At 44.4% G+C, this 23,731-nt stretch overlaps 1 protein-coding gene across 1 annotated transcript; it reads left to right on the top strand.

Annotated features, from left to right (window-relative positions):
- The first annotated feature begins 1,368 nt into the window (after positions 1-1,368).
- Positions 1,369-6,832, top strand: CMPK2 (cytidine/uridine monophosphate kinase 2). The gene is made up of 5 exons (XM_063331165.1): positions 1,369-1,573; positions 1,672-1,786; positions 2,586-2,787; positions 3,953-4,186; positions 5,875-6,832. Exons 1-5 carry the CDS (start codon positions 1,487-1,489, stop codon positions 5,993-5,995), a joined length of 759 nt encoding a protein of 252 aa, XP_063187235.1. The 5' UTR covers positions 1,369-1,486; the 3' UTR covers positions 5,996-6,832.
- The last annotated feature ends 16,899 nt before the right edge of the window (positions 6,833-23,731 follow it).

The following is a 23,731-nucleotide window of genomic DNA, read 5'->3' as shown; positions in this document are numbered from 1 at the left end:
TACCTGAAAGGAAACTGTAGAGAGGCAGGGGTTGGCCTCTTCTCCCAAGGGAATAACGACAGGACCAGAGGAAATGGTATGAAGCTGCGGCAAGGGAGATTTAGATTAGATATTAGGAAGAATTACTTTACTGAAAGAGTGGTCAGGCACTGGAACAGACTGTCCAGGGAGGTGGTGGAGTCACCATCCCTGGAGGTATTTAAGAAATGTGTAGACATGGCTCTTCAGGGCATGCTCTAGTGCCCGAGATTATTGTTTGTGGTGGGGTGTTATGTGTGGGGTTGTGGGTGTGGAGTTTAGTAGGTGGGTGGCGGTTTTTTTTTTTGGTTTTGTGGTTGGACTCGATGATCTCAGAGGTCCCTTCCAACCACTAAGATTCTGTGATTCTGTAATTTGCTTTATGACTTGTTTGTCTCTTTGGGCCAGTCACAGAATCATGGAATGGTTTGTGTTGGAAGGGACCTTAAAGATCATCTAATTCCAACCCCCCTGCCATGGGCAGGGACATCTCCCACTAGACCAAGTTGCTCAAAGCCCCATCCAGCCTGGCCTTGAACACTTCCAGAGAAGGGGCATCCACAACTTCTCTGCGCAACCTGTTCCAGTGTCTCACCACCCTCATTGCAAAGAACTTCTTCCTTATGTCTAATCTAAACCTGCCCTGCTCTAGTTTAAAACCATTGCCCCTCGTCCTATCGCTACATGCCCTTGCAAACAGCCCCTCCCCAGCTTTCCTGTAGGCCCCTTCAGGTACTGGAAGGGGCTATAAGATCTCCCCGGAGCCTTCTCTTCTCCAGGCTGAACAACCCCAACTCTCTCAGCCTGTCCTGATAGCAGAGGTGCTCCAGCCTTTGGATCATCTTCGTGGCCCTCCTCTGGACCTGCTCCAACAGGTCCATGTCCTTCTTGTGCTGAGGGCTCCAGAGCTGGACGCAGTACTCCAGGTGGGGTCTCACGAGAGCAGAGGGGCAGAGTCACCACCCTCGACCTGCTGGCTACGCTGCTTTTGGTGCAGTTCGAAGCAGCAGTGTATTTGCACTCTTTTTTTTTTTTATTATTATTATTTTTATTTTTGGAGACCACCAGGATTCAGCCACGGGAGTCCGTTGTAACGTGACCCTTTTTTTTGCTGGGGGAGAGAGAGGGACAGGACGGATCCTGCGGCCAAGACTTTATTTTCACTTTCACTTCCAGCCCATCCACGCACGGATCCAATTCCCAGTTCCCGCGGGGACCAAGCCCGTTCACTCCAGTGCCATTATGGGGGCGGGAGGGAGGGAAGGAAAAAACCCTCCCCTCGGAGGAGCAGCCCTTCGCCGGACTTTTCCCCGGCGACAGGCGCTTTCCCCGCCGGCGGGGACAGTTTCGTTTCCCCCTGTCTCCTCCTCCGCCGCCCGCCCCTTTCCGCGCTGCCGCCGGTCCCGGCTCCCTGCTCCCGCTTCCCGGCTCCCGGCTCCCGCTTCCCGGCTCCCGGCTCCCGGCGGCGATGCTGCGGCGTTGCCCACCGGGCCCCCCGCCCCTCCTCCGCGCCCTGCCGCCCGCCGCCCCCGCCGTCCGACAGCGTCTGCGGGAGGTAGGTGAGCCCCCGCCGGGGCTGCGGGGGTTGCGGGTCTCCCGGCTTCCCAGGGGGATGCGGGCGGGTGTGAAGGGTCCCCGTCTCCCCCTTTGCAGTGCGCAGCGCGGATCCCGGAGGCTGAAGCGGTACTCGACCTGCTGGAGAAATGTCCCGAGCACCAGAAGAAGGGGGGTTTTCCCGTCGTGGTTTTCGAGGGGCTGGATGCCACAGGTAAGAGCCACGTGTGGGTGAGGAACCGCGGGTGAGAGATTGTTGGAAAGAGCCACCTCTGTGGCTTTCAGCCACTTAAAAATTCAAAACACTTAAAAATTCAAAAACACCTGGAAACCTGTGACATATTGGAAAGAATTAGCAATTATAAACACCAGTCTGTCTCCTCTTCCTTGTAAAAGATCAAACAGTCCATGCTAATTTTCATTCAGTGGATGAATTCCTTATCTATGTAAGTGAAATAATACAAAGAGTGGAGTACTGGAAGTTAAATTTCTGGTGCGGATGATGAAACATACTTTTACTGGAGAGTTTTCAAATAAGTAGTGGTAGCCTGGGAAGCTGGCAGCAGTTTGTCTCAGGAAGAAATATTAGTTGCCTCTGAATAACTTTGTTTTCTGCATTTTCAGTTAAAGACACCTGAAAACGCCCCCTAAAAAAAAGTATTGGGTGACAGCATTGCAACATCCACATGAATTGTAACCTAGAAAAGTATTGTAAGTGGATATATAGAGGATTTGCCATTCAATGCACTTAATGCGTTTAAAGGAGTGAAGACAGGAAGCTGGCAAGAGGGAAGGGAGAAGGGCCCTGAGAATAGGAAGTGGAGCAATAACTCCTGTAACCAGACTCATAATGATTTTCCACCAAAAACCTTATCACCAGGTACTCGGGTTACATAGTCAGGTGTCAGAACATGTGCTCCAAGTGAACAGTTATGAACATTTTTCAGTTTGTAAAACTCAGTTTTATCTGATGTGCTATGTAACAAATGTTTCCTTCTGTAAATGAAATGCAGGCAAAACCACGGTAACCCAATCTGTTAAGGACACCCTGAATGGCATTCTGCTAAGGTCTCCACCAGCTTGCATCAGCCAGTGGAGGACAATATTTGATGATGAGCCAGCACCCATTAAAAGAGCGTTTTATGCTGCGGGCAACTACATTCTTGCTTCAGAAATAGCGAAAGCATCCACTCAGGCACCTGTGATCATAGACAGGTTTGTATATTTAAGAAGTTGTCTTATATCAGTGCCATCATACAGTTTAGTGTTACAAGCAGAAGTTGTCAATGATAGTCTCTGGGTTTCTTCTTTTTTTTTTTCTTTTTTTTTTTTTTTTTTCTTTTGAAAGTGCCACTTTGCAGGTAGTCAGGTAAATATTAAATCTTCTGAAGAGTATTAATTATGCTAACAGTAAGGTGGGGGATTTCCATCACTGTAGTACCCATAACTGGCTTTAGCACACATGAAAAGTGCTATATCTTGTTTTAGGAATAGTGGAGGCATGGACAGTGCAGCCTGAGCAAAAGCAGGGTTCTGTGATGTACCTGAGGAGAATGAGGGCTGCTGATCACAGCTGGCTCTAAGAAGGGTCTGAGGTATGGGGTGGATTAGAATGACCAAGTTTTTGGCAGACTTACTCTTTGAGGATGTAAAGCCAGAAATAGGCTTCCCACTTTTTTGGGTTTGTTTACGTAATTTCTTGTTGTCACTAACTGTGTAGGCAGCGTTCAGTATTACTCTTAATAAAGAAAGTCTAGGTGCACTTTGAAACCTCTGGCTTGTTTCAGTAGGTGTAAAGTAACCTCCCGCCGCAACACACACAGGCAGAAGTTGTTTGCATATGTGTGTCATTCTTAACCAGCCTCAAAACCACCAAAATATGTAAAATACAGTGCCTCATAGTGGTGGGAACGTTAAATGCAAATGAAATGTGTAACCATTAATAAAGTCCGTCTTCATTCACGTATGAAGGCTGCATGATCTCTACCAGATCTGTTGCATGTTGTAGGATGAAACCACAGAAAAGGGATTCCGAGTATTGGATTTTGACATATAATGTAACTCTTCTTTTGACCTCTCATTATATGAGAAAACTTTCTTTTGATAGGAGTATCGGGAACACCCTTTGCCTAATATGTAGCTTCTGCCATGTGTTTTAATTAATAATTCACAGTAATTTTGTACATTGCATTGAATGTTATTGCTCTGCTAAGAAAAAATGGATGGCACAGAATTGTTCTTTAGAGTTCCCTTCAAAATCACAGCTTCACCTACGTAGTCATTATTGCACTTGTCATTATATTGACACCCGTCTCCTGTATTACTGAAGAATTAGCGTCCTCTTTGAAATTTCTCTCTCCGTTGTGTATTTTCCTGGCAGATACTGGCACAGCACAGCTGCCTACACAATTGCCACTGAAATAAATGGGGAAGTTCAGGATCTTCCACCAGTTCATGATGAGGTGTACCAGTGGCCTGAGGATCTGCTTAAACCCGATCTTGTTCTTCTCCTGACTGTTGACCCCAAGGAGCGAGTCCGGAGACTTCAGTGTCGAGGGCTGGAGAAAACAAAGGAGGAAGCTGAGCTGGAAGCTAACTGCTTGTTTCGCCAAAGGTACGCTTTAATGAGGAATAAGAGGATGGAGGCAATCTTGGCCCCTGTGGGATCAGTAGCAAAATGTCCCAAGGCTTCATAGCTGACAAAGAGGGTAAACTCTGTCATTTCTGATTAAAAGAGTTTGAAAGCTGCAGGTGAAGAATTTCATTCTCCTGCAAAGGAGCTTTGAGTTAAAATACTTGTATTTTGCTACTTGCTGCCTTTATTGTGGCACCTTTCGTACTGAGGTCATGAAGGAAAGAGACCTAAAAGTTCCAGAACTGGGAAGCAAGAAGTTGAAACACAGCTTCCCCTAAAAGGTCTGGAATTGAGCTCCAGATTAAGAGAACAAAATTTAGATCTCCTCTTGTAGACGTCTTCAGTTGTGCTAAGTGTCTCAAGGCCCAGGATAGTCAATACATTCAATGGAGGCTTTGAAGTGATTCAGCTCACCACCTTCTTGGAGCCCAGTGATCTACACACAAGTATCTAGAGCCATTTGATATGATCCGAGACATCTGTATGAGGCTGGCAGATGTGATGCAGAATCCACGGGTCCTTTCTGGACCAGCAACTGGAAGCTAAATGAGATAGTCCAAAGCATCTCAAGCAATACTAGATATATTTGCCGAGGAAAATGAATTGCAGTGTAGGTATCTGACTTCAGGGTGCGCTGAATTGCTGTCTAGGCTCCACCAAATGTATTGATTGGATCATCATTGTCTACAATGGAGACTTAAAAACCTAGTGCTCCTGTAGATACCTCAGTATAGACACCTGAATGTCAGTGCCTGTATCTACAAATCACAAAGCTGAAATATACCTTTAGGCTTTTGACATTTCTGGTGATGCTATACCTTAAACATATCCCTTGAGTAATTCTGGCAGAAGCCCTGTGCGGACACACGGTTCGTATAGTGGGACCTGCAGGGGGATGGGTGAGCTAAGGGAATGTCCTGCCATTTAAGAATCTTTCATGTTTAAATTCTGTTACTTCTTATTCTTCAGAAAGCCTTGGGTTATTTCTGCATGTTAATTTTGTCAACCTGGATGTGAGAACATTCAGAGTCTTGCTTGTGGTCTGAATGTCTTACAGCTTGTGGCCTGAATGTTTGGCGTTATTAGTTCTTGTGGGAGCATAGAAAATTGTATTCACATTCTCATTCACATCCTCAAGGACTAAACGTGGGAGAGTTCTGCATTATGAGAAGGCTCATAGTCTAAGCAAGGAGGTTTTCATCCCGTATTTCATCTCGGTATTCATCCGGTTAGCAAAGTTGATCAGAGGAAAGGGTTAAATGATGTGTCAACTCTGTAATCCAGTTCTCCAGTGATTCAAAGCTGAGATGGTCAGTGAGCACACCTACACCAGCCATGCCATATAGTTCAGAGACATGAGGGGGCTCTGAATAAATTAACTCAACTCAGGTGTTAGAAGTGGGCTGTCCACTGTCCTCCCGCTGTACCAGACTGCATCCAGTGCTAAGCTGTAAAGAAAAAAACACTGTAATGCCATGCCAGGTGAATACAGGAATCAGTGCCAAGGAAACTATGAGGTTGGCATTGTAATAGTTACTAATGGTTTACTGCTCTTTGCAGTGGATGTCATTCTGCAGTGTGAATGCTTTCTTCCGAGACTGAGGACTAACGCCATTTCATATCCCTGCAATTTGTAGTTTCATTTCTCTTGTTTTGTTTTTAAATAGAGTTGAAGAGTCATACAGAAGGATGGTAAATCCTGCGTGCCAAGAGGTCGATGCCAGCCCCCCCAAGGAAGAGGTTCTCAAGACAGTGCTACAGCTAATTAAGAAACACTGTGCTTTGTGAAAGCAACTTCTGTGTAATAGCACTTGAAAGATACTTTTTAGTGCACTTAAAAGATACTTTTAATGTACTTTTTGGTACCTGAAAAAGCACTGTGATGTGTTTCTTCCCACAGAAGAATCTTCTCTTTCTTTTGCCGACAGTAATCTGTGCAGGTTATCTGTTTCACCGTTGCCTACTGTGCTTTCCTGTGCAAGGCAAATGTTATTCGGCATTCTCAGTAAAGCCACAAGCATATTACGGTCATGTACAAAGTACCTCAGAGTGCTCTCTGGCACTGTGACATTTCAAGATGCTATCGTGTTGCATCTTCGTCACCAGGAGAACCTGTTCCCGCATCAGTTGTGTCCCAGAATTCACTGGGCTGCAGCGGGAGATGTAGGTGCCCAAGGAGCGGCTGAAATGTCATCCAGCGGTAAAGCAATAAAAGGATCATAGCACTGATGAACAGAGAATCCAGTGGCCGAGTGGTGTTTACTGGAATAGAAGACGATCAGCTGCTGCTGTGATGGGCATCCTGCAAAAAATGTGTCATAAATGAGGGCCGATAAGCATCTAGGTCTCCAAGTGATAAAGTCTAAGCCTGTCCCCATATGGTCTGCAAAGGCTAATGTTTTCGTACTTTAGTTTCACTATTGTTGCTCCTAAGTGTAAAACTAAACATATGGATAAGCCTTTGTGGGATCAGAAAAGAACTGCAAATCCTGAAAGAACATAACTAAAATGTAAATTGGATTTAAAACACTAATTTTACTTACTTTCCTATGTTAAGCAAGTGCAATTATCAGTGAAGCTGTACCATAAATAAAAAAGTACTCGGGACTGCAGTTCTGATATCCAATCTGTATATGCAAAGTGATAGAAAGAAAAACTTCCAAAAATATGTTTTATTCATGCAGTGTTTAATGTTTGTGAATATCTACTATTAATATAATGCATTTATACATACTAGTAATATACACTGATGTATTTGGTGTATTATTTGTATAATGGTAGCCTTGGGATTTGCCATACATGCAGACTGGAAATACACAGTTGTAGGTGCTCCACTTATTTTAGAAATTATGAAGCATCCAGGTACAAAGGAAATTCACATATAGAGGGCATCACTGCACATGGACGATTAGGATACAAATAGTGTGCCTGCCCTTAATGTTTTGTAGCCTTAGCTCTGCCAGGTAAGATATCACTTGGCCTGAGGAATGCCACCAAATGCCTTTTCTCCTTATGCAAACTTATACATGAAGCCAGACTGCCTGGGTTTTGATGCCAAGTTCCTAAAAGTGTAGGTTTGTATTAAAAATAGTGCTGGTAATATATACGTGAGCGGCCTCAGACACTATTAATTACACACATGCAGTATATGTTCATAGTCCATATTTTTCTTTAACCCAAAGATACTTAGGCAGACTACCAGAACAGCAAGGCAAGGGAGACCAAACCAACATGTCCTTTTCTCATGTCTTTGTTAGAATTGAAGGTCTGCAAGTGGCTGTGTGCCACACGCAGGATGTTAATGCACATAATCACTTCCATACTTTCCATTTCTGTGGCATTTCTGCCACATTTTTGTCCACAGTGTCTAAAAAGACTCTACTGTTACTTTAGTTGACAACTAAATTAAGTTTGTCCCCAGGAAAGTTGGGGAGGGGCTGTTTGCAAGGGCACGTAGCGATGAGGGGCAATGGTTTTAAACTAGAGCAGGGTAGGTTTAGATTAGACATGAGGAAGAAGTTCTTTACAATGAGGGTGGTGAGACGCTGGCACAGGTTGCCCAGAGAGGTGGTGGAGGCCCCATCCCTGGAGACATTCAAGGCCAGGCTTGATGAGGCTCTGAGCAACCTGATCTAGTTGAAGATGTCCCTGCTTACTGCAGGGGGGTTGGACTAGATGACCTTTCAAGGTCTCTTCCAACCCAACACATTCTGTGATTCTATGATTCTGTGATAACAAAAGTAGAGGTTTGTCACTGGCTGTTGAAATGCAGGCAGGACTGGGAGAGGAACAGCAAGAATACAAAAATGCTGGGCATCATGCGCCCAGCAAGAACATCACCTGCTTCAAGTGTTATAAACTGTTTCATTGGGCAGTTTGATGTCCACAAGAGGTCAGGGTTTTGGCTTCAGTGGTCAAAAGACCTGAAGCTCAAAATAATTCCATACAAACTCAGAAATTTAGGCTATGTTTGGTAGATAAAACTGTTTTTTCTGCAGCTTTGGAGTGTGGTCATTGTGTAAGACTGGGAGGTTAGCCCATGACACAGTGCTGGCCTGTGGCCACCAACCTCTGCCATGCAGTCCCGAAGTGGTCAGACCCTGGACCATCCCTGCTTACCCGCAGCCAGCCCGTTGTGGAGGCCAGGTTTTCGCTAGCACGGATGAGGGCTGCTCTCTGTTAGTCATCCCCAGGGCAGAGGACGTGCCAAAGCGTGTTTCTTTTATTGCTACCTCAATAAATTTAGGTATTTGATAATTTACTGATTTACCTTGCTTTAGGATGTGATCCTGCAAAAATCCTGATACTACAGTCCTCAGAGCACCTGGGGGATTCGACCAGTAAAGTACACACGCAGAAACTTAATATCAGGTGTCTCAATAGTTCTGTTAAAGTCAGTGAATCCAGTCCTTACTGAACAATAAACACTACTTGTAAAGTTTGGGTGTTTCTTGAGGTACAAAGCAATACTTTCATTTGGCCAAATTAAATATTTTTTACTTTTTAGTTATTTTAGAAATTGTCCAAGAGTTTTATGAGATAATTTTACAAGGTTTTTATTTTATTTTATTTTATTTTATTTTATTTTATTTTATTTTATTTTATTTTATTTTATTTTATTTTATTTCATTTTATTTCATTTTATTTCATTTTATTTTATATTTTATTTTATTTTATTTTATTTACTTTCTTTTATTTTATTTTACGGAACTCACCGTAGCATTTCATGCACCTTTTTTCTCAGTTTTAACCTCATTTGCTCCCATTTTTTTGGCCTAGAGGGGAATAGATACTTGAGTAAAATGGTATTCAGTTGCCTAAAACATAGACATCCACAGCCAGTCAGTCTCCCGAAGGTATCTGAGATGTCTGCGTGGGGCTGCCAGATATGACACGAGACATTTGGTTGAGCTGTTGATCTGTGGAGTGGCAGCTGGAGGCCTGCAGGGATACCATATGGTGCCTAAAATGGGACTATTCACCCATTTAAGCAGTGAGAGGGTTAGAAAGCGGCAGCGCAGCCTCTTTGGACTGTGTCTATGTTAGCAGGTGGCCTGGAACACGTAGGGCAGAGGAGCTGGTGCAGAGGACCCAGTGTGTGCCCTCTGCATATCTCACAGATTTATTTCAGGCCAGCTTTAATCTGGTCGCATGGGCTGGTCTCTCTGTAGCGCAGTAAGTGTGCTTCTGCACCAGATCTTTCGGTTTATCTTCGTCTGGATGGAGTCCAGTTCACAGATGCCAGGATCGTTCTGTGACATGAAGCAAAGCGTGGTGAGGAGGGGCAGTCAGGAGGAAAGCTTCAAAACTGCGTTCCTGATCCAAGCTGAAATGCTAATGTGGATGTATTATGTAGATGTAACATAGAAGAAACATGTGTCTCTTGGAAAGGTTTCCTTGGAGCCAAAACAAGCTTCGGGTTCACGGTTTCCTCTGTGTCCAGATTGAAGGCTCACCTGGAACGTGCTACAGCTCCTTTTGGTCCATGTTGCTAGGCTTCCTACAGGGTGTAACCACAGGATGGGAGCGGGGAAGAGTGGGTTTTGGTGCGTGCTTGGCCCCATCCTGCCATAGCGTGGGATGTAGCCATGGTGCTCATCCAGTGTTGGGAGTGGTAAGTGCTGCTGTCAACCTGAGAGGTGAGGGAACCACTTGTAAGCAAAAATCACACTGCAGCAGTGAAATATGAGGCTGGTATTCAGCCATTCCCCTCCCAAAAATAACAGTTTGCAAGACAAAGACTAATTCCCCGAAGTCAGGTGCTAGAGGATGACGGGCAGGCTCTTCCAGAAGACACAAAATATCTATCCAATCCATTAGAGATACAACTTCATAGTCACGATTTTTACCATTATTTTCTGTAGAGATAACAAGTGACTTTATATACAAACTGATTTTTTATCAAGTAGGAGTTCACTGTGCTGAGTGCTTGGAACTAACATGGCACCTAAAGAGGCCAGTTCTCCACCAGGTTTTCTTCACTCTTCCACATTTTGTGTAATCTCCCCACAGCATTACTAGCTTCCAGAAATTTGCCTAAAAATGAGCATGCTGCCTCCATTATCAATTCCTGACACTTTCAGAGGCAGGAGGGTCAGGGCACTGCATGGGACTTTGATAGAAAGAAAAATGTCTCTCTTCAAGCTCAGGATAAACAAAGGCCCCAAAGAGGTTTTATTCTTATTTTTATTTTCCTTTCCTCTTTTTTTTTCTCTTTTTTTTCCTTTTTTTTTTTTTTAAGGAATGAATAATTGCTAGTTGTCTGTTTAAATTCATTAGCTTTTTCAGTCCCAGTTCCCCTATTTTCTTAATCTGAATATTTGAAGAAACACATAAGACTGAATTGTTGCTGCAGGGGGCTGCACTGACTTTGATCTTTTAAATGGAAAGCTATGTTCAATAAAATTAAATCAGCTCCTTTGTAAAGACAAAGATCATCACCCTCTGGCTTAATTTAACTAAACAGATGTAGGGTTTATGTAAATATGCAGTCATTGTAATGTCAAACAAAAGCTAGAATACCCTGCCGTTAGTGTAAAAATGCGTTCTGTGTTACCAGCTGGTCAGTCATGACCTTTTATTCAGCCACAGAGACAGTGCATGTCATGTACTCCAAAGCAAGGGAAATATGACGAAAAAAAGTTCCTATGTCCACAAATTCATTGCTTATGAAAAGAGCCAGCCAGATAAAGCCCCATTTCAAGCAGGCGGCGGGTACAGAATGAACTCCAGTGGGGTTATTTGCTTTTTCTGCTGCTCTGCCCCTCCCCAGGGCCGGCTGTACAGCTGAACGGTTAGTGCAGCCTGCGTAATTTCTTGGGCTTTCCGTTTTCTTTCGCGAAAGATGCTGTAATCCAGCAGCACATCTTTCCTTGAGAGGACGCAAGACACAACTTCTGCAGAGGATCTAGACCACCTGCCACAGCTGTATCTAGACCACCTGCCACAGCTGTAAGTCTCCTGGACCAGTGACCCGGAGGCTTTTGTTGGCGATAGAATGCTCTTGTAGAGGACCATTTCCAAATAAGTCTGTCTTGACTCTAGTGGTACTGGTCAGACTTGCACGAGGTTGGAGCGATAAGTAACGATGCACCACCCTAATGCGTCTCACCTGCTGATGCAAGCCGAGTTTGGTGTAATGACACACAGAAGATATTGTGCTGCTGCTGGCTCTGAAGTTTGGTCTGTATCCAGCTGCATGTACTCCTTCTTACCAGCCCGTGAGCTTTCGGGGTGAATGCTCCAGTCCATGACTGAAGCTCCCAGAAATATCCCCTTCCTTTCCACAGTCCAAAGTGCTGGCAGCACAAGCTTCAGACACCCCTGATACCCATCTTGCCCCTCCAGAAAAGAAATCCTCAAACATCTTACGACTATTTTTAGTTTTCACTCCAAAATGGGATGCAACGCTTCTGTGTCAGGTTGGCAAAAATGTCTCTGTGCTGATACTTTCATTTGAGCTTTCTCACTCTACAACAATATTTTACTGAAGCTCATTACCTAAGTATGTCTGTTCTCATAAGAGCTATACAGACATTCCTTAATAATGTAGTTCATGTATTATTTTTGTCTACTACGAATGTGTATCGCCCAAGTGACGTGGGTTTTGCTCTGCTTTTGCATTTTCCACATGAGCTTTGTTTGGTGAATGGAATATAAGCTATTTTAGTGTTACAGTTAGCTTTTACTTAGCAGCTCCCCGCTTCTGAAGTGCTGTTGGGTTTAACTGTGGGGTCAGAGGCCTTTAACTGGGTCTGACTCTGCTTCCCCGTCGCGGCACAGCTCCTCAGCTACCAGCAGCGTTCCCATGTGGCTCTTGCAACGCAGTGAAGAGTTCAGCTCTAGAGTTCATCTGCTTTACAATTACAGCTGCCTCCCTTGGAGGATGCATCATCTGTACAACAAACTACTCTCAAGGTACCGTAAAAAGCCTCTCCTTTTTCTGCGTGGGAGTTTCACCGAGCAGACAGCTAGGAAATGATCTGAATGTGGGCTCTGCATAGGAAATTAAAACTTATTTATCTGCAGCTGCAATTCAAAGGAAGCACCTATATGTAGCATTGCCAGCGATCGCCAAAAATAGATTCACTTTCTCAAAGTGTTTGATCTTAGGAAGAAATTACTTGGCATTTCATAAAGGTGTTCCTATAAATCTGAGCATGTTGGGACATAACCTGCTGCCCACATAAGTCTCCAGAGAAACTGGATCTACAGGGTGGTTTTTCAGGATGATTTCACAATATTCAGAAGGGACAGGGTTTGCCACCCTCATCTTCTTTTCCAAAGAAGTTCTTTGAGCAGTTCTTTTCAGGGCAAAACAAAAGAGCAGCTGCAGTACTGTCCTGGAGAAGGGGAGCAGAATGGTCTGCAGCCACTTGTACGCTCAAATTCGCTGGCCAGGACCGTCCCTGATGTCCACTCTGACCACAGAGCCTTGGGACACTGCCCATGGCTCAGAAACCCGATCAAACAAAATTGCAGGAGGCTGCAGAAAGCCACTCGGGGAGGGCAAAGGAAAACAAGAGAGTCTTCCAACACAAACAAAACGACCTGGGAGCTGCTTCAAGTTTGCAGCCCAGCAGGCGGAGGGGAGAGCTGAGTCAGAGGGGGATCAGTGAGAGCTGTGCTCAGCCCGTGCTGTAATAACGAATGAGACAGGAGAAACGGGATATATTCAAACAAAAGGCAGGCTCAGAGGAACACGCGTTTCCCTCCTGAAAGGTCATGCCACAAAAAAGCACAGTAAATATTCCACGCAAAATCAGCAATGGAAAAAAATGAAGAAAATGCGAAGTGTTGAGGCATTTCTATTTTGAAACCTGATCAGCTATGATAGAATCACACTGATTCATTTTTGCAGGTATGGAAGGATGCTGGACCAGATGCACACCATCCAGAACTGTGCGTAGGTGTAAGCGTGCATGTGTGTGTTTGTGTGTGCACATAAAGCATAGGGAATTAAATTGGCCTCTGAATACATAGCTTCATTATATGACAGGATTTTATTTTTTTTTCAACTGGCTCCTGTATATAGGAAAGACAAGTGCAGTGATTTCCCAATCTTTTCCCCACAGGTCTAAAACAGAAAACTCTTGTTCCCAAGCAATTTTAGCCTGACTCTTGCCTGAGAAAAGAGACAAGGGATTGAATCCCTGAAGGCAGAGTAAGGATCTGACCCCTGGTTATGTCTTCCTGGAATGCACTTTGTCAGTCTGTTGTACAAAGTAAGAACATTTCTGTGCCTGTGCCGTCAAGGTTGGCGGGTGAGCCTTGGGCAGACTGTTCACTGGAAGGGTACCGTCAAGGTGAGGTTGCACTCCCGGGCAGACCTGAGGAACGCATCTGGTAGGGAGGAGGATTTAATATGGACCTTCTGCTCAGTCTTTCCACTTTGGTACTTATGGAGACTGTTATGCTGTGCATAATTGTTGTAATGAGTCCCTTGATCAGAGACTACACTCCGCATATAAAATGCAGGCACCTGATTCAGACTTCATCTGACTTCATCTTTGGCAGACATATAGCAAAAAAAAAAATGATGTGTTAATCAGCTTTTAGAAAATATCAGCAGTAGGTATTGAAGTGTTTTGAACATGATTAAAATTCTTAAACCACATTTAGCTGCCCAGACACTGCTCAAGAAACTTTTGAACCCCAACTTGTCTCATACATATCCCTCTCCCTGCCTTCACCCAGGACTACAAATGCTGAAGCAATGAGAAATCCTGCTCCCAGAGTCTGTATCGATAAAACCACAGCGGGCTTGAAAGCTTTGCAGGAGGCTTGTTCTCACCATTGTTTCACCTCTCTGTTTGAGGGTTTGTTTTTGTTTTGTTCTCTTCCTCAGCAGCTGTACTCAGAGAGAGAAATGAATATATTGTAGATGGTGTCGGTTTGTATCCTGCAGGAAGAATTGTAGAGGTGAGTGATTTTAGCATTTCCAATTGCCAGGTTAAGGAGCAGAAAATAGGAGCAGGATTGGAATTATTGACATAAGAGGGGGTAAAGAGATGACTAGTGTGGAGGAGGAGTTCAAAGATTTCTATAATCAAGCTCTTTGTTCTAGTTCTCACCCTACAGAGAAGCAGCTTTTTAGTAAATATCAAACCTCACTTTACCTTGGTTTACAGTATTGGGGAGAAAATAGGCAGGAACATACTAGTACACTGCAGGAGAAAACCAAATAGCGTCCTTTGCTTCCAGCCATGCCAGTGGTAAAGCCAGATGTGATAAAAAAAGCCACAAATCTGCTTTCAGCAAATGAAGCACAGCTGAGGCATCAACAAATCGGGGGGTTGCTGTTGTCTCCTGGGATTTGGGTTGTGTTGACGTTGGATGCCCAGCCTGTGGAGCTGGGGTACGTCATGAGGGTCTGGATCTGGGTCTGAGCTCCTTCAGAGGTCACGGCTGCTTTGGCGGGGGATTTTGGGTTAGGTCCATTACGGATTATCGCTCGGAGCAGTGATATTCTTTCTCAGTGTGGAATTAACAGGATCCACATGGTAGATTTGGAATCTAATATTCAGATGTGGAGAGCCCTGGGCACTAAGTCCCCGGTCTTTAACAGGAGCTGTGCGCACACTGAGGCTCAGGATAGAGGGTCCTGCCTGGTGGTCAGCGGTGAGAAAGTGTCCTACCCTGTTTCAGGCAGTTGAAGAGATTTACAGCCACAAGATATATTAATTTTCAAGTGCTTCAATAAGAAGAATGAAATATTTGAAGCAACGGAGTTGTATGAGAAATATTTAAAGGATTTTTAAAATTCTTCCTTGTCCTCATAATCTGTTCTATAGCATGAAAGGACATGGAAGGAACAGCATTTCTTTTAGACAAATATCTCTTATTTCTGTTGTCAAATGTTTTCTTTTGAAGGGGCTGTCTGCCCGTCCCAACAGAAGCAGGGATCACGGATTGCGTGGTTTTCCATCAGCAGCTGTCTTCCTGCATGCGTGACCCATTGATGTCCCTGGTGATCTGCACAGTCACTTGTGAAGAAAGGAGTGCTGCCTCTTGACATTAAGATCCTCCTTTTTGACCTCCAGAAAAAGAATTTTAAGTGTGAATTTAGGAAGTGAATTTTGCCCAAGGCAGGCTCCTGTACTGTGAAATCCTCTCCTTGTGGGACGGCGGGGGCCCGAAGGGAGATGCAGGGAGCTGGGCTGGGGGAGGCAGGGAGGTGGGGAGGAAGGGCAGAGCCCCAGCGACCCAAAGGAGGTGACTCTGGTTTTTGGCAGGCTCCCTCAGAGATCTACAGACCCTGGGGCTCTGTCTGCACAGTGGCCAACATCTGACAAAACAATCTGCCGGAAGCCTCGTTGAGAGAACCTCGCAGACTTTCCTGCCGCTTGCCCAGATTTCCTCACACAGGGAGCGGGTCTGGCGGGGGCCAACGTGAGCAGCCAAAACGCACTGTGCCATAAATGCCATCAAAGGGGGAAGCGCTGCAGAGCAGGCGGTGGGCTCCAACCCACCCGCCTCTCGCTCCATTTGTGCGCCTAAACCTGTTGGGATGCCTTTTCCTTTTAAGTTTCTTGTGTTTTACTCCTTCTGTTGACCCAGTGTATCAGGCACGCTTGTGCATAAAGGGAAACCTGCAGCCCAATTAGATTAACTCCGTCCCTTCTGAAGTTACTTGTTTGCAATTGTTCTGCAAGCCATCCTTCCGAGTCGGTGTATAGATAATATAGAACCACGAGAGGGAGCGAGAGTACTAAATATGGCAGTTTGGGATTTAAGAGGGGGGTTAAACCGCTGGACAAGCACCGTCAGCTTTAGAGTGGTAGAAACACATAAAACACAAAGACAACTGGAAGAACAGGGGGATTTCGCTCAGAAGGTATGTGGTTGTATTAAAAGGTGGAAAACCAAAAGATAGGTTAAAGCCATTTCGATTCATGTGGTAGGTGCTGTTTTTTTTTCCGATTCTTGATTTCTTTTTACAGAGAACATTGGCTAAGCTGCCGAATGGCATAAAGATGTAGCTTTTACATGTACCTTTCTCCTGCCCCTTTAAAAGAAAGGGAAAAGGGGAATACTAAATTAGGCGATCAACATGACCCTCAGTTGCACAGAATTTAAACACAATACTTCGCCTTTACAACACCACTGCTGAACCAATGTTTGCCTTTTCCGTCACTGCTGTCTTGTGTGGCTGTGAGCAAATCACCCAAACCCAGATCCTCAGGGATAATTAAGTAACTAATACTCAGAAAAATTGCAGGACCAAAGTACCTAAATAATACTGTAGTCCTAGTTCCCCTATGCCTCATTTGCTCTATATGAATGCATTATAACTTCTTCCCCTCACAAAGAAACCGAACGTGCTCAATACACTAAAGAGGGTAAGAAGATTATCTGTTGCAGGTACCTGGGGCTCAGGGGCTTTGGTTGTTACAGCTACCATAAAATAACTGGATTTTTTTTAACGATGCTATTTTTTCTTCAAGCGCACCCTGGGCTGGTTTTCCAGGCAGCCGTGCAGAAGGGGTGCCGCCGAGGCCACAAGCCAGGCATTCTGATTAAAAAGTCAAGATCCCCAGAGCTCTGCAGCGACACACGCACCGCATTGATCCAGCTTCCTATTGCAGACCTGTCTTTTGTGTCTCCCAAGTTTTATCAGTTTGCTTTATTGCAATGGGTTTGTTCAGGCCGCAATAATTAAGGGCGCGTCAGATTTTTCCACAATACGATCTTATTTTTCAATGAGCGATAAAATTTCACTCTTGGCTGCAACTTGACACATGCAGTTGAGAACCTGCTGCTTTTAAAGCATTTTTGAATGCCTCGAAGCATTCTTTGAACCAAATCGGGCCATTAAGAAAAAGGGGACTGCGCTCCATAATATGCTGGTTCTAAAAACCTCTTTCAAGACAGTAGGAATTCCTCCCCCTCCTTCTCCTGGTATCTTTCAAGCCACAAATAATGGCAGGAGCCATGTGAATTACTGGTGTCAAAGATATTACAAAGTTTCATCGTGGAGTTAACATGTTAGCTCCAGAGTTAAGGTTGTGTTGAGTTTTGATTTTAAAGCAGGGGAAAAATTTACTGTTGAAAAATTGTTGCGGTGCCTCAAAAATCACATGTACTGTGTAAGTCCATGCCTCTTCTGAACAGTATAAGTAGTGATATTTATGGCGAAAGCTGCCTGAAACGTGTATTTTGAAGAGTAATTTTTAGTTTCTCATAACTTTGCCAATCTTTTTGAGTTGAAATATCCCCTGCAGAGCGCTTGCCCCAGCGTGAATGCTTTTTGGAAAAGCGTTAGCAAAACATCCGGGAAACACATTGCAAAAATGTTGCGCTGACTCCCCAGCATGGCACGCGGGAAAAGACGAGCTGCTTCACCCATTTTAGAAAGTTTCAGCCACCATTTTGTTGAAGGATTCTAGAATCTCCACGGTTTGCAACGCATCTGCAACCTGAGTCGTGGGCCACTCCTGACCAGAAACGTGCCTGTAGTGTTCTCCAAAAAAAAGCTATCAACATCTGGCCAAGTCATATGCCTCTGGAGCCTTTCAGTTCACTGCAGCTCAGAGGAGGCTTGTTAAAGAGACCCGATGCTCCTGTTGGTGAGCACGGTCTGACAGGGCTGAGCAGAGCTCTCCCCGCAGCCTCGTCATTGGGCATCGAGCACGATGCCACAGGGTTGTCCCCCCCGTCTCTCCCAGCTCACCACCAGGGCTGCTGGGCAATTAGAAGAAGAGCTCCATGAAATCAGCCTAAGGATCAAAAAAATTGGGATGAGCCAAAAGCAAGGAGCTACGCACTCGGATGTGCACACCAGAGGACCTCTCTTTGCATGGAGCCAAGGGGCAGAGCTTGCCATCATTTGAGGCCCAAGCTGCTGGTTCAGTCCAACAAAATATTTTCTACTATATCCCTGCCTCACACACTGCATGAGATAGATGGGATTCAGGAAATGGATCAGGATGGGCATTTAGCAAAGCCTCGTTATAAAGGATCCTCATCTCACTATAAAAATGGAAAGCAGCAAAGGGTTTGCAGCCATGGGAAGGCTGGATGGATCATTAAAGCAGGGAGTGATACTCAGTCCTGCTCTCTGCCTGCAAATCTCTGTGCAGCCCTCAGTGGAGGATAACAATTTTCTCCCCAGCCTCTCCAAACAAACCAGTCTGACAGCAGATCCAACCTGGGGCTGATTTTTTCAAGTAGATATCAAATTCAGAGCAATCCACCCAGCCAACGCTCGGCCCCCAGAGCCGTCTCCTGAGGAGCCACCTCCTTCCTGCAACAGACGGCTTGTCCCCTGCCAGTCGCCTCCATCCTTTGCGCAGATGGGCCATGGCTGGGGCAGGTCCAGCCAAGGACCAGGGCTCTTGCAGGGTCAGGTCACCCTACATCCATGGGCAAGCAGCATAAATCAGATTTTTTTTTCAGCAGTGGCAACTAACTGTGTGCGTTCCTCATTGTAGTGCCTACCAGGGGACATCTGGTGTCTGGTGTGCAGCAACGCTGAGCTTTCAGAGTGACAACTGGAGTCAGTGGGAATCATGCTTGGAGTAAATAAAACGCCCTATGAGAAATAAAACACCGTAAAGGAACATTGGCTGAAAAATCTGGGGCTTGGCATTTCGAATCGTGATTCAACAAATGAGAAGAAGGTTTTGATGTCAATATTCATGCCTTTTTCCTCATCCATAGAGAGAAGGGTGAGAACTATTCATGGCATAATGATGCTATCAGGACAAATCTGTTTGGGAAGCATTCGCATACTATCCTGATGGAGCGATAGACAGACCCATCATGAAATGACTAATTTGTTTCCCACAACTGAAGCTTTCTGCAGGGATATTCCATTGAAGTTTTATTTTGAAAAAGACAATAAAATTAAAACTCTATCACTATTTTTCAGCACTAAATAAACACACTTTACTACAAACTGGAAAAAAAAACAATCCCACGTTTTTAATTTGTTCAAAAGGGGCAAATTGGCTTAACCCAGGATTTTTTTCCTCAGAATTAATTTAAAAAAATATAATTTTTTTGCTTCAATTCAGGTAGAAACAGTTTGAAATGTCAGAAACTTTGCCTAGTTAAAAAAAAACCAAAACAACACAGCTACTAATAATCAACCAAATAATTCTCTAGGACATCTATTATTTTGAGAGAGATTTGGAAGCTATTTTTGTCAATGGCTACCTCCAGATGACCTCAGTGGTGCTAGAATTTTCTTCTTTGGTCTTGGAAATCCATCCATGGCATTGAAGTGTGTGAGGCCTTTAGTAACAGCATTTCTGCTTTCAGATTTGCATAAATCCAGGAAAGAGCGCAGCATTACAGCTCAGTGTCAGAGATTAACAAGGTACCACCATCAAGGAAAGTGTAATTGCTGCTGACCGAAGTGGATAAAGGAATACATGTGAATAAATCAAAGGAATATAAATATTAATAGTGATAAAAATAATAATAAAGCATAATTCTGACAGTTTCCGAGGAATGAGGATCTATAATTCTGCTTGAGATGAAAATCAGGATTACGTCAAAGAAATTATAATTGTATGGATGACAAGGGCATCAGACCCAGGTTTTTGCAGACAGGCAAGAAGCAGCTGTAGCCGGTTTCATTTCAGTCAGTACTTCAAAACGGTGCAACAAATTTGAGTAAATCCCTATATGAAACATAAATGTGAATCTAGGCAGCAAGAATGGAAGCACAGTTTACAATGGACGGTAGTTTGTACGGGTGATTTTCTTCAGCTATCTTGCTCTGGCATATGTTGTTGTTTTATTCCGAAGAATACACATGGTTTGAAATCATTGTGTCTTTCATTGAAGGAAGATCAGGCAAAATTCCTTATAAAAATATTTCATATATTTTCTAAATGCTTTACTGCTGCCAGAATCGGCAAGGGCACATTATCTAGAGTGCAATCAAATGTCATGCTAGAAAAGCACTAAAGCCTTTTTAATTAAAAACGTCATAAAGGCTTAAGTAAAATTATAACTGCTGGTTGCTGTAATCTTCTTAGAGGGGTACTCGTGTGGGTATATGTGTGCTGGTGCCTGTGCGAGCAGGGCTATGTGCTGGAGTGAAGAGGAAAATGAAGCCCGTAGGACCGGTGAAGCACCGTGTCCTCAAGGGTTCGTCCCAACCTGCAGCTGCGCATCTGCTCCAGCCGGGCTCTTAACCCTTCCACGCCCCCGTGGGAATGCTGCACAGCCTCCCAGCCTCACACGCACGGCAAGCGGCCATCACCCAAGACGGGAATTTTTGCAGTGAAGGTGTGATTTACAAACTCACAAGTGGCCATTCCCGTTGGCACCGTGCTGCGTGTGCAACGTGCCTTTTGCCCCTCGTGCTGCTGGGGCTGACAGAGGAAAGGGAGGAGGTGGCACTCCAAAGGCAGGGGAGCTCCAGCTCTTTGTGACAGCTGAAATGTGAGGCAGGACATCTCAAAATGGCTCAAGGCAGGGTCAGAGCAGGCAGCTGCCCCGAGGCAGACTTTTCTCCAGCTCCAGCCTCCACAAGGGAATATATGGGACGGTTACTACTTCAAGGCATGTGCTGCTTCCACCCAGATAAAATTGCTGCTCCTATTCCCATTCCAGCAGTAGCAGGAAAGGAAAGCATTTCCATCTGTAGCTCTCTGCTGCTTTTCCTTTCTGCCATCCTTTTTCCTTCAACACCGTCTTACCTGAGCTCCCTTCATTGAAACTTCTGCCCCCTTCAACCTTCCTGTCCCCTTTTCCACTTCCTCCCACCCAACCCCAGCGCAGACTCTGCCACCGCTCTGCCACCACCAGCAACACCGAATTTTGCCTTAAAAGACTACTGTAAGTTATAAATATCCTGCTGCAATATTCAGATTTCCCACTTTACACATGCTTGGCCTCTATATTAACCAGCAACACCATGTTAACTTCCAGAACTAACCACTGGTACGTTAACGTTGCCAATTCAGGCGTAATATAACGATTCTTTAAAGGCCAAACTGTGGCTTTGCTGTGAGACCCATGCAAAGGGTTGGCTAATGTCACTTTGCCCCAGCAGCAGACTGCAAGGCAAGCTGAGTCACCAGCTGCCCTGCTCTAGCAGCCACTCACAGTATATTTTTTTATGGGTCCTGTTGTTCCCTTTGTGTGGCTCTGGAAGTTGCACCACAATTTGGCCCCAAGAAAGTTTAGATATTTTGAGAAACAAACCACTGGAGTGGCCTGTCCTTTTGTTACAAATTCAGTGAAACCAGCAGTTCGGTGTGTCAATATACAACTAATTACAACTAATTACACAGACCCTAGTACTCTCTGGTGCATGTGTATTTTGGAAGTAGTGAGACAGAAGAAGTGCACCTTGTCATCCTTCTGCTCTTGCATTTACTCTTATAACCTTTTACTTTTCTTACTTTAAAAGAATTGTTGGCCAGGTTGACTTCATCAAGGTGTCTCACTGGCATGCTCCCCTCAATCCATTCTCTGTCTGCATTATCAGAAGTTCAAAGCAGATTTAAATAAAAACAAAATTAAAATGGTCTTTTTCCAACTGTACATTACCTGCTGCTCCATCAGAGAAAAAACTGGTGGCCAAAATGAGTGAATGAGACAGATTTCACCTACTACTGTGAGGCAAATACTGTTTCTTAAGCAGTGGTATCTTCCCTCCTACAGTCAATTAGTTCTTGTTGTGCCACTAAAGTAATTTTAAATAATTTTGATTTGTTAAGGTGAGAATATAATGGACATAAAAACTCCTTGGCACTTATGTTCGGGTTCCTCACCTATTCCAGGTCTGTTTATTTGCAATCCTTGATTTTAAAGTTATTAATTCCTTCTATTAAACACTTGCAATGAATCTCTTGCTTCATTTTTCTTGTCTTATGGAGGTAAGTGCAAGATGCTCTCACGCTTGGGTTCAGTGCATGGACTAGAAACATCTGAATAGCTCTTATGGGGCAATATAGTGCTAAGATTTGTAGTCAAAATGAGAAAATTGTTCGTGCTTTGCTAAGTAGGAGATCCAGCAGCATTTCTCCAAGGAGAAACTTTGTACAAGAAGATTCCTGCTGGCAGAGAACACGCACAACTGTTGGAGGAACTAAGGCAGAGATGGCATCCGGGTGTCACGGCGGTTGAAAGGATATCTGTTTATAGCTTGTACTATTTGAAATGAACAAGCAGTTTAGGAACCTTTGCAAAGCCCCTGAGTTATGTGTTGAAAATATAAAATATCGGTTTCTGAAGGGGTAAATGGTGACTGATAACAGCCAGAAGGTGGGGTCTCTACAGCTTCTTGAGTCTTCTGCTCTCATCCTGGAAACTGAGCACAGCTGGACTCAGAGACATCTGTATTAGTTCATCAGACACTCTCAGGACTGTGATAACAATTTAATAGCATAGGTGAGCCGGCAACAGTGCTCAGCCGAACATGCAGATGCATCTGAGACACGTAGCCTTTTCTGGCGTATGTGTCTGCCCAAGGTGTCTTCCTGAGAAGCCCATGGAAAAGATCTGAATTCAGCATTTTGGGTCACAAAGCCTGTGTCGGTCAAACTAAGAATGTGCTTGGGATTATCCCAAATAATCTAAATTACCTAATTTAAAGTCCAGATTTATAATTCCCACATTACCATCAAGTCTTTCAATTAATGAAAGTACCCTTGAATTTCATAGCAAATGGAGAAGGACCTGAATTAAAACCTGTAAAATTTTTCTGTACATGATTAAATTGAAACATCTATGCAGCCTCTGTCATCAGAGATATCTGGCCACTTTCTAGTCACTACAGCATTGAGAGCCAGCCCTATTCCACAGACCGGAAGCTAATGTCTTGGGTAGATTCATTTACCTCCTTTAAGAATTATTTTAAGGAATTAGCAATGCTTAAAGTCCTCATCTTAATAAATGAAGATAATTTCTGCTTTTTGCTCCAGTGAGACTACAGCCCATATTGCACCGTTTCGTTACTGCAAGCCATCACAGCATCACAAATAAAACAAGAAGTCTTCAGCACATGAAAAACAGTTCTCAGTTCGACGGGACTGAAACAATTTCACTGTTGCAGGTTGTTGCCCCTCTGGAGACAAAGACCGACCATCCTCAGGCTGCTTTGGCTGATGTGCGCAGAAGGGCAGCATCAACGTCTCTGAGCCTCCGTGGGCTGAGGGACTTCCTCACTTGCCAGCTGTCTACCGTGGAAATCTCGTGGCAGCAGGTGATCCTCGCATGCTGGTTGTAGACTAGACGTTGTCCAAGCATCTGAACTGTTTCCAAAACAGTTTACCGAGACCTTAGATTTCTGCCTACAGCGGCTGATCTGATGCAGACACCTACCCTGGCACAGTCTTCGTGCATTTTTTCTAAGTCTTTTCTGGTGAAAGATTGGGTTTTGTTGTACAAAGGCTTTTGAGGAGCTGCCTTAGCAGAACCATGCAGTAGTAAATACAAGTGTGACATTTGGTACCTGCTGTTGAAACGGAGGCACAAGCATATGATAAAGGGGCTGGCTGATAGATGGGGACATGTTGGGTGCGCTATAGTGATAAATTGTTTCCCTGTTATGCCTTGGAG

Source organism: Chroicocephalus ridibundus, chromosome 3 (genome assembly GCF_963924245.1).
Source record: "Chroicocephalus ridibundus chromosome 3, bChrRid1.1, whole genome shotgun sequence".
NCBI lineage: Eukaryota > Metazoa > Chordata > Aves > Charadriiformes > Laridae > Chroicocephalus > Chroicocephalus ridibundus.
This window is presented reverse-complemented; position numbering and strand designations above follow the sequence as displayed.

Bases quoted from the DNA above. Each gene is read 5' to 3' on its own strand.
- CMPK2 (XM_063331165.1), top strand. From the start codon at position 1,487: ATGCTGCGGCGTTGCCCACCGGGCCCCCCGCCCCTCCTCCGCGCCCTG. The intron at 1,574-1,671 runs GTAGGTGAGCCC...CCCCCTTTGCAG, and splicing joins TCCGACAGCGTCTGCGGGAG to TGCGCAGCGCGGATCCCGGA. The intron at 1,787-2,585 runs GTAAGAGCCACG...AATGAAATGCAG, and splicing joins CGAGGGGCTGGATGCCACAG to GCAAAACCACGGTAACCCAA.